The sequence below is a fragment of the Bufo bufo genome, chromosome 2 (genome assembly GCF_905171765.1).
Source record: "Bufo bufo chromosome 2, aBufBuf1.1, whole genome shotgun sequence".
Classification (NCBI taxonomy): domain Eukaryota; kingdom Metazoa; phylum Chordata; class Amphibia; order Anura; family Bufonidae; genus Bufo; species Bufo bufo.
Genome location: NC_053390.1, coordinates 278729443 through 278746437, shown reverse-complemented (window position 1 = coordinate 278746437; position 16995 = coordinate 278729443). Strand labels below are relative to the sequence as shown.

Sequence of the window (16995 nt, the reverse complement as noted above, 5' to 3'; positions counted from 1 at the left end):
ATAGCTAAAACTAAAAACTACTTCCAAAAATATTCAGCTTTGATATTAATGAGTTTTTTGGGTTCATTGAGAACATGGTTGTTGTACAATAATAAAATTAATCCTCAAAAATACAACTTGCCTAATAATTCTGCACTCCCTGTATAGGAGAAAGCGCCGGCCAGTGTTCACTCCCCTGGTCCCGGGCACCAGAGAGTCCATTGCCTTTTTCTGTAGTGTGCAAGCATGACCACCGCTGCTGGATTGCAGGGTGTGCATAACCCCTGGATTTGAGCAGTGTATAATGTGATGCAAAAATTAATCAAGCCAGCAATGGAGGCAATATGGACAATCACAATACATTAGTAAGTGCCTTGTATTAACTTTCTCTGCTGTCTACATGATAAATACCATTTTACTGAAGTGAGACAACCCCTTTAATCTAGAAAATAGCATTTTACCCAACTCTTGATTTAACCCCTTAAGGACCCTGCCATTTTTCACCTTAAGGACCAGGCCATTTTTGACAAAAATCTGCCGTGTGTCACTTTTTTTTTTTTTTACTTGAAACTTTTGCAAAAAAATAAAAACCTATATTTTTTTCACTTTTTTTTTTTTTTTACTTTATTATAAACTTACAGCTTCCTGCCTTTTATTTACAGCTCACACAGCACTAGGGAAGGTGTACTGGTGTCTGAGGGAGACTAAGTGCAGCAAAGGCTACTTTCACCCTTGCGTTAGGAGCGGATCCGTCTGGTATCTGCACAGACGGATCCGCTCCTATAATGCAAACGCTTAGATCCGTTCAGAACGGATCCGTTTGCATAACCATGAACAAAAAAAAAAAAAAAAGAAATTTTTTTTTTTTTTGGTTCATGATAATGCAAACGGATCCGTTTTGACTTTACATTGAAAGTCAATGGGGGACGGATCCGTTTGAAAATTGAGCCATACTGTGTCATCTTCAAACGGATCCGTCCCCATTGACTTACATTGTAAGTCTGGACGGATCCGTTTGCCTCCGCACGGCCAGGCGGACACCCGAACGCTGCAAGCTGCGTTCAGGTGTCCGCTTGCTGAGCGGAGCGGAGGCTGAACGGAGCCAGACTGATGCATTCTGAGCGGATCCGCATCCAATTAGAATGCATTAGGGCTGGACGGATCCGTTCGGGGCCGCTTGTGAGAGCCTTTAAACGGATCTCCAAACATCAGGGAGCTCTAATGAAGGGCTATAGATGTTTGAGGGGGAAGGGCAGGCTAATTCACAGCTCTGATCTCCTCAGCACTGTCACAGTAATGACACCGAGGAGATCGGAGTTGAAATAGGCGCCTTTAGCTGTGATTGGTCAGATGGGGACAGCTGTGACTGTCTCTGTCATAGGTGTCTGTGACAGCTGTTGTCACTGTGTAGGACGAGAATGCTCGTCCTAGTGCCTAAAGTACCTGCAAGTTAGGACGAGCATTCTCGTCCAAGGTCCTGAACGTGTTAAGGGGAGTGTGTCACCTATATTTTTTCTGTTAGTTAAATCTGTTTTTATTTTCGGATTGTAGATTTATTTATTTTTAATTCTTTTTCCTGAACTGTTCACTTGAATGGGACAGAGCCGTCCCGTTAAAGTGAATGGGGACGGAAGAGCTGTCATTACACCTGCTTGTCACTGCAATGTCGACGGCGAGCAGGTAAACGGTGACGAGAGCACAGCGCTTATGACTGCCAGCACCCCCGCTGATCTGATATTAATGGCAACCAGCGCTGCTTATGATTGTATATTATCTTTTGAGTATTTCTATAATATATGAATACATTTCTTTCTGTATATCTTAGCTGACAGGAACTTTTTGGAGTCCTTATTGGGAACTGTAGAGCACCAGTTTGGAGCACAAGGGGTGAGTGATAGCCTTTATGGTATATTATATTGCACTGTAACCTTTCCCCTGACTTATTTAATATCTTGTGTTGGTGTGATGCCCATTTGCCCAAGTTGTGTTTTTTTTTAGCACTTTGAATAAAACATTTTAAAAAGAGCCTGTCACCAAGATTTCGCTCCCCAAATCCCCACCAACCTGTTATCCATTAGAGTGACAGGTTTACAATCATGATCATCTATCTTCTGGACGATTCTGAATAATGCATTCATGTGCCAGTCACGCTGGCCTGTCCACCCTTACTGGCTTGACTGATGTCCCCCAGGCCAGGTACATCACTACCAGCCGCCTCCAGTGCCATCTGATCATGCACCGTGATGCAAGGTGTACTGGTCTCCGATTCATATGTGCATGCCCCAGATTCCACTGGAGGAGGCCTATGATGATGCTCAATCAAGCCAGAATGCCAATCCACCCCGCAACTTCTTAGTGATAAATGCATCAAAGTTCTTTTTCTTCATTATGCAGAATTATCTAGAAAATAGAAGATCATCATTTGAACTTGTCACCGCAATAGATAATAGGTGGATGGCGGTTTGGGGGCGAAATCCTTATAACAAGTTTCCGTTAAGTTGATCAATGTGCACAGTTAGACTTGACATCTTCAGTATTGTATAAATGACAGCATTTTTTTATTTTTCGGTTTGGCGTGTCTGAGATAAAGCCGGGTTGACGCTGTGGGCTGCTGCTGCTTTTCTCAGCTTGCTATGTGTACCTGTCACAGCCTTTCATTTTGCTGCTCCTGCTACTTCATGGTTTCTAAAAGATCAAATAGATTTCTATTTGTTAATGGGTGGGTAAAGCACTGCAGGGAGAAGGAAGCAGGACCAGCTTGGCTTGTAGCAGAATCTTCACTCTTGTCCTGCTACATTAGTGACCCTGGAGCAGGGAGGGGGAGTGCAACAAATCTTATGTGCAGTTCTTGAGATAATGAGCCACGAGCTTTACAGGACATTAGTACCATCGTGCCCTACAAGTGGAAAAAATGGTATTTGTAGGCACCGTCTGCTCAATTGAGTTCCTCTTTCTTTGGCCTCAAATAGAGCTTTTCATTTACTTCCATTATTTCCATTTTTCAGGATCTTACCACAGAATTTGCCACAGCCAACAACCCGACTGCTATCACTCCAGAGGAATACTTTAACCCTGACTTTGACCTTAAAAATCGGGACATTGGAAGGCCTAAAGAATTGACCATAAGGACTCAGAAGTAAGTAAATGTCAAGGAAGGAGTGTAAATTCGCTTTACAAAAGGTGTACGTATCTGTTATGTACATTTACACCTAATATTTCACCCAGGGTTGTTTATTCATTGTGATGTCGTCTGAAGTTGTCTTTACTGTGTGTTTTTCCTTCTGCTTATTACTATAGTCAGTATAAAACGTGTTATTTCTTAACAGATTTAAAGGCACGCTTTGGATGTGCGAAGATTTCCCTCTTTCCTTAGTAGAGCAAGTGACTCCCATCATAGACCTAATGGCCAGGACAAGTTCTCACTTTGCTCATCTCCGGGACTTCATAACCCTTCAATTCCCCCCTGGCTTTCCGGTGAAAATAGGTGCGAGTTTATATACCTTTTGTCTTTTCATAATGAAGAACGTGCGGCTATCTGATATACTTAACCTCTATTCCTCACCATGTTCAAGATATCTGGTTTCTTTCAATGAATGGGAATATTTCATTCAGAGGCTAAATACACAAATACCTCTTCAAACTGCGGAGAGTTTGGTACAATTGGTAGCCAGTCCAGGCACTCCCCAGAGTGTTTAAAGGGTTTGACCAATTTGCAATGTAATTGTTCAGAAAGTTGTATACAGTCATGTAAGCTCCATACAAGCATACATGTCTGTATACTGTCCCCTCCCCCAGCTAACCTAATGGAGACACCTGTCGCCCCCAGTCAGTGAAATAAACCTACTCCTCCTTCATCCTCCACGTCCATGGGCAGCAAAATGGCCACGCTTCTTCTGGCTGCTTCTGGGTAGCCTGTATTCTGCACAAGTGCTGAACAGCAAGGACGCTTCCGGTGCATGTACAGATAAGGCAGCAGAATCCTTTGTAATTGGTAACAGCAGTGTTTTTAAGTGGTACGGTTACTATCAAATGCTGCCTTTCTGTGGAATCAGAGCAGATGGGCTAGCCTTCGCTCCTTTCACTCAGACTTGGGTGCCCGGGACCCAGTCACTGGTTCACGGTTTGTTCTATCTTTGACCACTTTTGGTTAGGTACTAACCACTGCATGATGGGCACACTCCACAAGATGCTCTGACCCACTTGCTGCCTAGTCTATCCCACCCCTTGAGATATTTATTCACTATGGGTTTAATGTGATGGCTGAAGGCAAGTTTGCTGTATTTATGAGGAGAGCATTGCCTCTCCCCTGTTAAAGGGGTTATCCAACCCCTATAATGCCCCCGAATGCCCGGGCCCCTCATACAGACTGTACTTGCCTCGCTCAATGGCACCCGCGTTGCTTCTGATGCACGGCCGCCCCTGCATCTCCCAGTCACGCGGATCAAAACATCGGGGACGAGGGGGGTTGGGCAGACAATAGCAGGCCACGACGGGGACGAGCCTTCCTAGCGTCACCCGCGATGCAGATTTTGATGCTGAATCAGCTCTGAAAATCCACATAAAATAAACTAATTGACAAAAAAAATAACACATCCAGATGTGCTGCAAAACGTGGCATGCAGTTATGTCTCAAACAGATATGTAAATTATTACAGGTGTCTAATTAGACACCTAGTGTTGCCACAAGAAAGCGTTAAAGTGCTTCTCCCGCTGCCCTATAAAAAGGTTCTCAGAGGCTACTTTTGGGTAGTGTACATCTTGGTGAGAGGTTATTGATTGCTAGACATGCCTCTATGAGGTGGACCAACAGGGCACTAGTACCTCTTTTCAATTGTACAGTTTTTCCCAATAAACGTATCCTTTCGCTCTAATATTGTAATCGCATCCCCTGACGAAGCCACTTCTGTGGCGAAACATGTCGGGTGGGGTGTAATCGTGCTGCGCTTTAGTTTTAGACAGTCCAAGTGTGGAATCACAGTGAGCGATGTGTCACTGAGGGCAAGTTAGTTAGCAATATGTGTGGTAATTGAGGCTTGCCACTGCACAGTATAGACCGACAAAGACAGGGGCGGCATTTAGATAGTGTTCAGCAACAATGTATGCTACCGAGTCAGCTGTTCAGCACACATTGTAACAGTTGCAGGACAATTGACAAAAGTGCTATGCCTGTGAAATAAACAGACAGAGATCAACCACATAGTGCAATGAGCATTTGGATGTGGTTACAATAGCCATAGGAATACATGCCTCTCAGTCACCGCTAGTGACTACTAGCAGCCACTGGGCAAATTGGTTCTAAATTCTATCTTGGACTGATAGTTTTAACGTCTCTTTCTGTTCTGACACCGTATGTTTAAATAATGAAATAAAGAGATAATTTTACTTTACAGTATTCAGTGGAGACCCCCAAAGGGATTTTTTTGGTCTAATGACCGTTGATTTCTTGTATTGATATCCCGAGGGGTCTCTATTAGGGCCTTACGAATAGTTTGATCACATATATAATCATTACACTCACACACAGAAAGTTTCATTCGATTCCAACAACTCCTTGTTGCGTTTTTTTGTTTTGTTTTTTTGTAAATGAGTGTACATTAGTCTACTGTGTTGCACTGCTGTGTGGTTTAACCCTTGTGTACATTACTGTGCTTCTTCCTACAGAAATCCCCTTATTTCACGTGCTGAATGCAAGAATTACATTTGGCAGTGTGAATACTTGCTCCACGGCAGAGGAGAAGTCTCCTCCAACCACTCCAACAGAAACACCAGATGAAGGTGAAGGCTCATGGCTGATGATATTCTGCATGAAATAGGAGTATGAAAGTGCACCTTTTTTGGGATATTTAGGTCATACTTCATATGCTTTTTACATCCTTTTTGCATTTTTTTTTTGCAGCCGCCGCTGCTCCAACATTTGAAGTAGATCAATCTGTCTTTGAGATTCCACCGTCCTACCATATTCAGGAAAATGGAAGGAGCCTACATATTCGTGATGAAGATGATGAAATCATGCAGTTTGCTATTCAGCAGAGTCTTCTAGAGTGCAGTGGCAATCAGGTCAGCTTTACATATGCACCCAATGAATGTTTGGTAAAAATTCATTGGCAGTACAGTTTTTAAGCGGAGCTATTATCTCAACTGCACGCAAAAAACGAACATAATTTTAAGTTGTCTCTGAAAAAGGTGTTTTTTTTGCAACAGTATAGATAATTAAAGGGATTTACCCATCAAGGTGTTTATGACTGTTTAATAATTAGGGCTTGTAGATGTAATAGAGGAGGGTCTCCCAACCCCTCTATTAGTCAAAGCAGTGAGCTACTGTGAAGCGTAGCTCTACCTCTAGGGAGATCTCAGTGGCCACCTGTGCAGGAAATAACTCTCTAGATGTGTATATACGAAGAGTTATTTCATGTACATGCAGCTCACGACATATATATCATGTGTGATGGTGTGGCAAGATATATATAAGTTTAGGACAGTGGTGAGGGCAGTCTGGTATAAGGCTGCATTTTCAGCTTTTTCCTGGAGTGTCGCTTAAAGGGGTTCTGCACTTTGTTTTAACTGATGATCTATCCTCTCGGCTTCTGATCGGCGGTGGTCCGGGACCCCCGCCGATCAGCTGTTTGAGAAGGCAGCGGCGCTCCAGGAGCGCCGCGGCCTTCTCACTGTTTACCGCCGGCCCAGTGACGTCACGACTAGTATCAACTTGCCTGGGCGGGGCTAAGCTCTTCACTTGAATGGAGCTTAGCCCCGCCCACGCTAGTTGATACTAGTCGTGACATCAGTGGGCCGGCGGTAAACAGTGAGAAGGCCGCGGCGCTACTGGAGCACCGCTGCCTTCTCAAACAGCTGATAGGCTGACCACCGACGATCAGAAGCTGATGATCTATCCAGAGGATAGATCATCAGTTAAAACAAAGTGCAGAACCCCTTTAAATGAAGACTTGAAGGCAACAAATGCTCCCTTACAAGATCAGTTCACTGGAAGGGGCTGTCCAACCCTTAACGGGGACCTATCCCCTCTCCTGACATGTCTGATTTAGTAACTTGCATCTCCATGTAGTAACAAATCTGGAGCATCTATTCGTATGACTCTATGTTGTGCCATTCTTCTGCTATTGTACCTACTAGACATGAATGAATTGGCAGCAGTCTGCAATAAACGTCCGTCCGGGTGTTACCCGTTGGGGTGTGCGCCTGCAAATCTGACACTGGTAGCATTGATTAGATAATGTCAGACTGTGAAGGGACACATCCCCAACAGACTGCAAATTGCTGTCAATTCCTTAATAAACTTCTAGAAGAAATAATGGAGAAATGGCACAAAATAAAATCATATGAAAAGAATTGTTATTGAAGGAGGAATGCAAGTAGTTACTAAAACAGACATTTCAGGAGAGGTGACAGGTTCACTTTAAAGGGGTTGTCCCATTAAGACAACTTAACCCCTAATTAGGGGAAGTGGAATAGAGCTGTGGTCATGCTTAGGTCTTGCCATTCCATTCAGCTGTATTGGGTACCGGAGATAGCCGAGCGCTTGTACTCTGCTGTCTTCGGCAGATCCATAGAGTTGACTGAGTGGTGTATGTGCATGCAAGGCTGCCACTCCTTTCAAATGGGGAGCATGAGCCCCTGTTCTCATAATGGGCAGGAGACCCTGCGTTGGACCCTGGCCAATTACACACCTCCTCTATTATGTGGATAGAGGATAAGTTGTTTTAAAGGGGTAATCCAATAGTACAAATAGCCCTCACAATGCCCGGGCCCCTCCTATAGACTATACCCGACACCTGCGTACCTCGGGATCCCTGCATGGCCACCGCTGCATCTCCCCATTGTGTGGATCAAAACATCTGGCGCCAGGGGGGAAGCAGCCAATAGCAGGCCGCGACTGTGACCAGCCCCCTAACGTCACCCACAATGCTAGGAAGGCTGGTCACCATCGCACCCTGCTTTTGGCTGCTCCCTCCCGTCACCGGATGTTATGATCCGCACGGTGGCCGTTCAGAGATCCGGAGGAACACGGGTGCCAGAGGCCAGGTAAGTATAGTCTACAGGAGGGGCCTGGGCATTGGGGGGGAGGGGGGGAAGGGGGGGGGGGTGTATTTGTACTATTGGGTAACGCCTTTTAATGTGACAAGCCCTTTAAAATAAAACACACAGGGGGACATTTATCAAAACTGGTGCTAAGGAAAACTGGTTTAGTTGCCCATAATCAACCAATGACCTTGACCCATTCATTTTCCAAAGGAGCTGTGAAAAAATAAACATTCTGGTTACTATCAGCAAGTAAACCAGTTTTCCTTAGCACCATTTTTTTTTTTTTTTTTTTATAAATGTCCACCACAATTATGTATATGTATGGAACATATTTGTAGTCTGTGAGTTTCGCTTGCAGACAGTAAAGCCATACACTTACTAAATAATATGCTACCAGATACAATTATGTGCAGCTCAACCTATTACAGTAAGGCTAGCTTCACACTAGTGATCAGGCCGCAGCAGTATTTGTTCGACTGATAATTTACCTTTTTGACGGGTTGCGGCCCGATCTCTGCCATTCCCCATTATAGTTAATGGGGCCCAGTGGGCAGTCAGGCAGCATCCACCAATGCCAGATCTAGAGGCTGTTCCGGCAGGGAAGTCTGAAACGCTCGTGTGAAACTAGCTTAATTCCAGCCAACAGCCACTTGAAACGGTAGAATTGCTGTCATCCTGTGTGCACTGTGATATGCTGTTATCTCTGAAACACCGTTTCAGTACAAACTATTTGAACTGCCATATTCTGCCTTTGTTTTTATAGCAAATGACACAAAGCCATTCAAATGGAAGCTTTTCTTCAAATCAGGTGTTTGATGCCCAGTATGAAAGGTAAGGTATAAATTTTCCCAATACATGCAATATAAAATCACTTCCTTTTAGGCCCTTCAATATGGGGGGTATATTTTGTTGCTTTCTTTAGTTCAGCCAGTATTCTCTCATGTCATTGCTTTTATAAGGATATTGTGGTTTGCACTCCTGGGGTCACTGGGGGCTCTTACCCATGGGAAATATGATGGAGAAATTTGGGGGACACTCTATCTGACACTTGTGGGGACAGAAGCTGAAATGTATGGGTCTGTGATCGTCTCAGGGCAGTAAAGGGTTTATGACAAACTCACAGGTGTACGCTTATCCAAGGACATGGGATTTATTTTTTTAAGGAGTTGGTTCACAGCCATGAATATGGACACACTTACATGCATATATACAAAAAAAAACACATACACACTGTGGCACACATACACACAAATATACTGCCAGTGGAGTGGCGGCATGGTGGGGTAAGCAGCATGAACACCAGTAAATGTTGGGCAGGGTGCATGCCTCGGGTTTATAAGGCTCTGACGTGCACTGGCTAGGGTTAATTAGCCCCTAAGTGGGGTCTGGCCTGAATGCACAGCAGACAGGTATAGCCAAGTGATAAAGTATAGAGAAGCCAGATACACCATATTGGACTATGCTACAGTACAATAGGCTATAACAGTCTGCTGTGCTTTCACTCCAGACCCTACCTAGGGGCTTATTAACTGTAGCCAGTGCAAGTGAGGGGCTCATTAACTGTAGCCAGTGCCCCCCAGAATCTTATTAACTCTAGCCAGGGGCTCATTAACTGTAGCCAGTGCCCCCCAGAAGCTTATTAACTCTAGCCAGGGGCTCATTAACTGTAGACCGTGCCCCCCCAGGGGCTTATTAACTCTAGCCAGGGGCTCATTAACTGTAGCCAGTGCCCCCCAGAAGCTTATTAACTCTAGCCAGGGGCTCATTAACTGTAGCCAGTGCCCCCCAGAAGCTTATTAACTCTAGCCAGGGGCTCATTAACTGTAGACCGTGCCCCCCCAGGGGCTTATTAACTCTAGCCAGGGGCTCATTAACTGTAGCCAGTGCCCCCCAGAAGCTTATTAACTCTAGCCAGGGGCTCATTAACTGTAGCCAGTGCCCCCCAGAAGCTTATTAACTCTAGCCAGGGGCTCATTAACTGTAGACCGTGCCCCCCAGGGGCTTATTAACTCTAGCCAGTGACACCCAGGGTCTTTATTTAAAGTGGTTGTCTGACTTCAGCAAATGGCATTTATCTTGTAGAGAAAGTTAATACAAGCCACTCACTAATGTATTGTTTTTATCCATATTGCTTCCTTTGCTGACTAGACAAATTTTTCCATCACATTATACAATTCTCGTTTCCATGGTTACAACCACCCTGCAGTCCACCATCGGTAGCCATGCTTGCACACTATAGGAAAAAGCTCCGGCCTATGTACGTTCCTATGGTTCCGGCCACCAGAGAGGCCAGTGCTATTTCTATAGTGTGCAAGCGCGGTCACCGATGGTGGACTGCAGGGTGGTTGTAACCATGGAAACGAGAATTGTATAATGTGATGGAAAAATGAGTCTAGCTCTAGCAAAGGAAGCAATATAGACAATTACAACACATTAGTAAGTGCCTTGTATTAACTTTTTCTACATTATAAGTGGCACTTGCTGAAGTGAGACAACCCCTTTAACTTTTGAGTGAACCCCGTTTGTTACAGATACCAGGTGTCTCCACGCATCTCTTAGGGACAGGTATATTCAGAAAGTGCAGTGAACTTAAAAAAAAGCGCACACACACAATTATAATGCATTGCAGTAGTCGCAGATACGCAGTAATATATTTGTGGCAGTCACAGTAAAAACGGTGACTAGACCGCATTGTGAATATACCCTAACAGATGGTCAGCACTGGTTAGTGAGGCAACGAAGTGTATAGAATTAGGTATATAAGTTACAATTCCAGCTCACCTTGTGCATAAGTACTCCACGTGCACGGAAGGACCAAGGAATCCAAGACGTAGTGAAAAGAAAAAAAAATCCGGCACCATGGTGCCGGATTTTTTCTTCTTTTCACTATAGCATTAGGTACTCCGAGTTCCTCCATTCAATCACTGATGTCACTTTGCACAGTGCTATCAACCACTCGCTGCCACCAGACCACCACTGCTGCCTAGAGCCCCTCACTCTGGTTTTGCGTCCAGAGTGCCACTGCTACCATGACCAGACCTCCCTGTTCAGTTGCTACTGTATTGAGTTTTGCTCGGTCTACTTCTCTGGTCCGTAAGTAACAGATCTGGTGGTTCAAGAAACGTCGGGTCTTGGCTTCTGTCGGATACATTTTTAATGCATTGAGGACAGTTATAGAGTAATAGACTAGTAATGGTTTCCCTGCATAAACGGCAACCTCTTAACATTATGCATGAATTACTGCAACTTTCTTACTTCTCCTTGGCTAAAAATACTCAGAGGAGTCTTTTTACTCTTTTGGAAAAAAATGTAGTGTGACCTCTGGCACCTCCCTATTCACAGGGTCAGGTTCTTGAGATAGGTGCGGGTCCCACCTCAGGACCTAGTGGACATTTTATACATATCCTGTGTCTCTGCTTGCAATACCTCTTTAAAAAGAACTTCAGATTTTGGCTGTTTATGTAGACTCACATTTAAAGGAAATCCAACTTTGTCTTATCTGTATCCATCAGGGCTCTGCAGGAAAGCCTTTTTGCCAACTCTCAAAGCGTCCACCCCCCTCTCAGCAGCCATTCTCAAACCTTTGACAAAGACTTAAAATTTGCTATGGAACAGTCTGCCAAGGATCAAGAAGAACAAGAAAAGATGCGTCTCCAAGAAGAGGCCGAGCTGGCAGAGATTCTCCGGCTCTCTCTTACAGAGAAATAAACTGTGTGAATTACAAGATAATCACACTGGCTTGGGAACCTCTTATGATACGGGTCTAGCCTTCACCTTTCTAATGCCAGCAGTGAAGATGCCATGCGTGAGGGCATAAGGTCACTCCACAGACTCTGTATCTACCAAAGAACTGTACATTTTTGATACTTTTGATGTTTATTTTTTTCCATTGCTTTAAAGACTTTCACACCAGGGACTCTGCCTCCTTCCTTCTGATTTCTAGTAGTCAAACAGGCATCGTAATAAGCGACTATTGGTGGAGAGTAAATTCAGGATGTAAATGGAATGGGTTGGTTTACAGCTTCTCCCTTTTCAGGAAGCAGTATAGCAGAAGTGTCCTTTTTTTAGTTTCTAGATACAGGTGTAGCTAAAGTAAATGCAGAGCCGTGTAGACCCCCCATGTATGTAAATACTGTATAGCTGGTGAGTCTTTTAGTTGAACTAGAGCTTACCGGAAGTTGGCACCAGAAGGTGCCACGACTTTGGTTCAGTTCCGGAATCTATTCAAGTGCTATGTAAAAATTGAAATGATAGAACAAAAATACTTTGTAACAATGGAACAAAACCATTTCCAGGTAAGGTCACAAAGGCTGTATTGATTGAAGCACCTGGGACAATGTAGTCTTTGGTTTGTACTAAACGAATGAATAGAAGATAATCGATTTTTCTAGTTAGGCAGGCTGTACACCTTCTGGTGGTGGGACATTACCGTTTCCAGAAGGCCTCACCAGTAAATAGATGGCAGAGATTGTGCGGACGACTACAGTTGCCTTTCCCAGTTGACTCTCGTGGTGCTATAGAGAAGATATTTTCATTACACATTTTAAACAGATGTCAGAAATTTCCTGATTATTTTATTTTTTTCTTCTTGTACAAATGTGCCACTTTCCAAGTAAGGCAAAGGTTTAAAGGAGAACTCTATTCAAAAATGAAAAATCGTTAAGTGTATTTATGGTCTTACCACATTATAAATTCTATACGCGCTCGCTTTGTTACAGTATGGTTTCTACATTGTAGAAAGTAATGGCATTCATTTATTTATTTATTATTTTAGCAGATCTCCCACCCCAGGAAATATCAGCCATGCATTACCCATGCCTACATAATAAGCAGTGGGCAGGTGCATATAGCCACGTTCCTCCCAAACTCCACATAATACATTTAGAAACTCCAATCTGACAATGAGGCTAAGCTAACGTTTCCAACCATGATCATGACTGATATCCTTCATGCACAGGTTACTGTTACGTGGGGCTTTGAATGCAGATAATATTTTAAAAATCTCATTACATGTTGCCGAAATTTTTAAGTGTGTAATCTGCAGTGCGGATTTTGAAATCTGCAGCACGGTGGCTCAGTGGTTAGCACTGGTGCCTTGCAGCGCTGGGGTCCTGGGTTCAGATGTGACCAAGGACATCACCTGCATCGAGTTTGTATGTTCTCCCTGTGTTTGCACGGATTTCCTCCAGGTATTTTGGTTCCTTCCTATACTTCAAAGACATACTTATAGGGAAATTAGATTGTGAGCTCCTCTGGAGACAGCGAGGAAGTCAAATAAATGTCAATTCTTTCTGAGGATTTTCATTTCGAACTTCAAAGAGTGAAATCTGGGTTAAATGCGCAACATAATCCACAAGTAACACATGCGGATTTTGCTGCAGATTAAAATGTGCACACAGCAAATTCTACATGCAAATCCACTTGGAAAATGTGTATAAAATACATTCACATGTATACATGTGCTTGTGGCTTTTCAGGGGTTTTTCAGACTTTTTTTTCTCTAAAGGAAGAGACTCCATTAGGCTGAGTTCACACTTAAGTTTTTTGGTCAGTTATTTCCATCAGTTATTGTGAGCCAAAACCAGCAGTGAAGCCTACTCAGTGGTCAGGTGTAATGTCAAGATTTCCTCCTGTTTTGTGTTTTTGACCCAAACCTGGCTTTTGCTTATTATAACTGATGGAAATAACTGACCAAATAACTGAAGTGTGAACTTGGCCTTAGAGTAATTAGAAAATATAACTACCGCCTGAATCCTGTCTGCTCCTTCACAGTCACTCCATCCTTCCATCTGGCTTTTGTTTTCCTGGCTGCAGCAATGACGTGCCTGTATAATGCATATGGCTGCTACAGCCAGTCACTGGCCTCACCAGTCTTGTGCCATTTGCTGCTGAGGACAGTGATTGGCTGCAGCGATCACATGCAGTATACAGCACATCACCACTGCAGCCAAAACAGTACATCATTGCTCCAGTGGCACGCAGGAGACGAGTGGCAGCACAAGATTTGAGGGGACTCTGGCATTAAGTCTAAAAAATTGTCATTATTTTGATCACTTCCTTTAGAAAAATAAATAAATTGGACAATCCCTTTAAAGGGGTATTCCCATCACAGACAATGGGGGCATATCGCTAGGATATGCCCCCATTGTCTGATAGGTGCGGGTCCTGCCTCTGGGACCTGCACCTACAACGAGAACGGAGCGGGGAAAGCTGTGGCTGGAGGACCCCGGATTTCCTGGAGTCCGTCCCCCACCAAGCGCTGCTCCTATAGAAGTGAATGGGAGCGCATCGCGCACGCGTGGCCACTGCTCCCATTCATTTCTAGCGCCAGCGCTCTGCTATTTTCGGCGGCCCCATAGAAATGAATGGAGGGCTGCTGCGCATGCGCAGTGCGTCCCCGTTCATTTCCATGCTTCGTTCTCATTGTAGGTACCGGTCCCAGAGGTGGGACCCGCACCTATCAGACAATGGGGGCATATCCTAGCGATATGCCCCCATTGTCTGTGATGGGAATACCCCTTTAAGGATTGTATTATTGTGAAGTAATACAATGACTGGTTTCTGTCTTTATCACTATAAAATAATTGAAAGACTCACTGCAGTTCATTAGTCAACACTGGTTTATTTAGCACATGAGGTAAAAGCTATGTCATCGTGTGACATAAAACTATTACAATAATAATTTTGTAATAACTCCACTAGAGAAAAGTCATGATGGTGTCCATACAGTAACTGGCATTGTATGCATATGAATATGTTGCAGTATTGTGAGGCCAAAAGAGCAAATGTCACACATTTCCACCACTATTTTTGACAACTTTTGATCATTTTTGTATTACAAGACATGTTGATACATGAACCTAATGCACCGAAACCATTTATATATAATATATGATCACTCCATGGCATAAAAAAATATTGGAAATATACAAAGTTGGTTCTAAATCTTTTTCTACATTTAGTAGAATAGAAATAGAAAACCGAGGGGCACTCTGTAACTAGAAACACATGGACCTTTGTTTCTAGTTAGAGTGCCCCTCGGTTTTCTATTCTACTATTTACGGCTTTTTAACGGTATTGGAGGTACCGTGAGGTGTGCACCAGTCTATCAACTGGGATTTAGGTAGAGCCGCCGTTCTTTTAATATTTTGTCTTTTTCTATATTTCATTACATTTGAATATTTGTTGTATCTAACTTTTTATTACGGTCGGACTTCATTTCCTGAGAGTAACATAACTCGTATATTTCTTAATCTATAAATATATGCAAATGATTTACTGCTGATTTGTTCAGCCCAGATATTTATGGCCATGGGTTAGATTCCCATGCAGAAAATAAGCTTTTGTGACCCACTCCTATCACAGAAGGAGGTCAAATGTCCGGGGCTTCTGTTGTGTTGTATATGGAGTGCACGCTGTATGAATAAAAGAGAACACAAAATCTTTTTATCCGGTACCTGTTGATGTGTTGTATTGTGTCCTGTGAAAACCTCTTTAATGGTAATAAGGGCTAGACACTGTCACAAACTCACCTCTCCGGGCTCCAGCGGCGCAATCTGTGGCTTTGGCGTGGCCGCGCTGGGAGTGATGCGCAACTAAGCCATGCCCCCTCTGAACGCAACCACATTCTTAGCAACAGGATGCAATGCTCTGTTTCTCCCCACAGCAGGCATGTGCTGGAGGAGATTAGCAGTGGGCTGACTTCTATTGCTCTATTCCTATGTGCTAGTGTTCTAGCTATTGGAGCGATGAGTCATGGACCTATCAGGTTCTGACTCAGAGAAGCAGCGCTGACGCATGATTCTCAGGTCCAAGTGACATGTCTGGCTCTGTCAATCAAGCGGCAGGGGGCGATTCTTCAACAGTAGGGACAGCCCCTTAGCTGAAGAACTGTATATTTGATGAAAGAATCTATTCATACAAATCAATTTCTCATCCCTAATAAGGACATTAAAAAAAATCACAAACCTAAGACCAACAACACATGACAAATTACTGCTTCCTTGGGAATTAAAGGGGTTGTGTAATCATGGACAATGGGGGCATATCGCTAGGAATTGCTGGAATTTGAACTCACAACCTTCTACATTAGAGGCAAGGACCTTAACCACTCAGCTATAAAGCTGAATGATAAACTGTGTCAGAAAAACCTCATAGTAGTTTATGTAGTAAATATATATGCGTGTGTGTTTTTAGCCATAATATATTTACATATATTATATATTTAGAATATGTATTATAATATATGTAAATATATTATGGCTAAAAACATCAGTAGTAGTTTCCCACATATTATGCTTTCATATATATATATATATATATCAGAAGTATGATTTTCTTCACAGCCAGGGAGAAGGTGAGCTGTGACACTCTCTGCTGTGATTGAATCGCGGCACAGCCAGGGAGAAAGAGACACCCATTGAGAAACCCTGGCATCTCCTCCTCCCTGTACCGATGCTCAGTATTAGCATACTGAGCGGGAAAACTGCAGGGGAGCACAGCGGGCGTAGGAGTGATAATCAGGCAGGGTGGCAACATCACCGGGGGGTACCCCGCAAGTAAAGGTATTTATCTCAATTAATTAAAAAAACATGAAAGGTCCTCTTTAATATTTTCTATAGCACCCAACTGGCCTGCTTTTTGTTTTTTTATTTTTCTACTCTGCATGTTACATTGTATATCTGTAGGGGGACAGCAGGTGGCAGCATCAGTCACAAATAGTCTCTTCTAGTCATGTTTCCTTTTGTTCATACACACTTTTTCCCTGTGGAACGTAAGTGCAGGAGATGAATTATATTTGGGGGAGGGGGCGGGTGACAGGAATTGTATTTGAGGGTGTCTTGTGGTCATTGCTTTAAGAGCTGTTAACACTGACTGTAGTAAATACTGACTGATCGGACTCTTCTACAGCACAATCGCCACAACCTTTTCACAATATAATAGTGGACCTTTTAAAGGGGTTGTCCTATTGCAAGG

General features: G+C 43.5%; 1 protein-coding gene across 3 annotated transcripts in view; it reads left to right on the top strand.

Moving 5' to 3' along the window:
- ANKRD13A (ankyrin repeat domain 13A) overlaps nt 1-13513 on the top strand; it is a 45467-nt gene extending 31954 nt beyond the window's left edge. For all 3 annotated transcript variants that reach the window (XM_040416574.1, XM_040416575.1, XM_040416576.1), the window contains exons 10-16: nt 1805-1866; nt 2985-3115; nt 3306-3463; nt 5641-5754; nt 5876-6036; nt 8783-8850; nt 11532-13513. In XM_040416574.1, the coding sequence (XP_040272508.1) occupies nt 1805-1866; nt 2985-3115; nt 3306-3463; nt 5641-5754; nt 5876-6036; nt 8783-8850; nt 11532-11727 (890 nt within the window). In that variant the 3' untranslated portion in view covers nt 11728-13513. The remainder of the gene's footprint in view (nt 1-1804; nt 1867-2984; nt 3116-3305; nt 3464-5640; nt 5755-5875; nt 6037-8782; nt 8851-11531) is intronic.
- Nucleotides 13514-16995: the final 3482 nt, after the last annotated feature.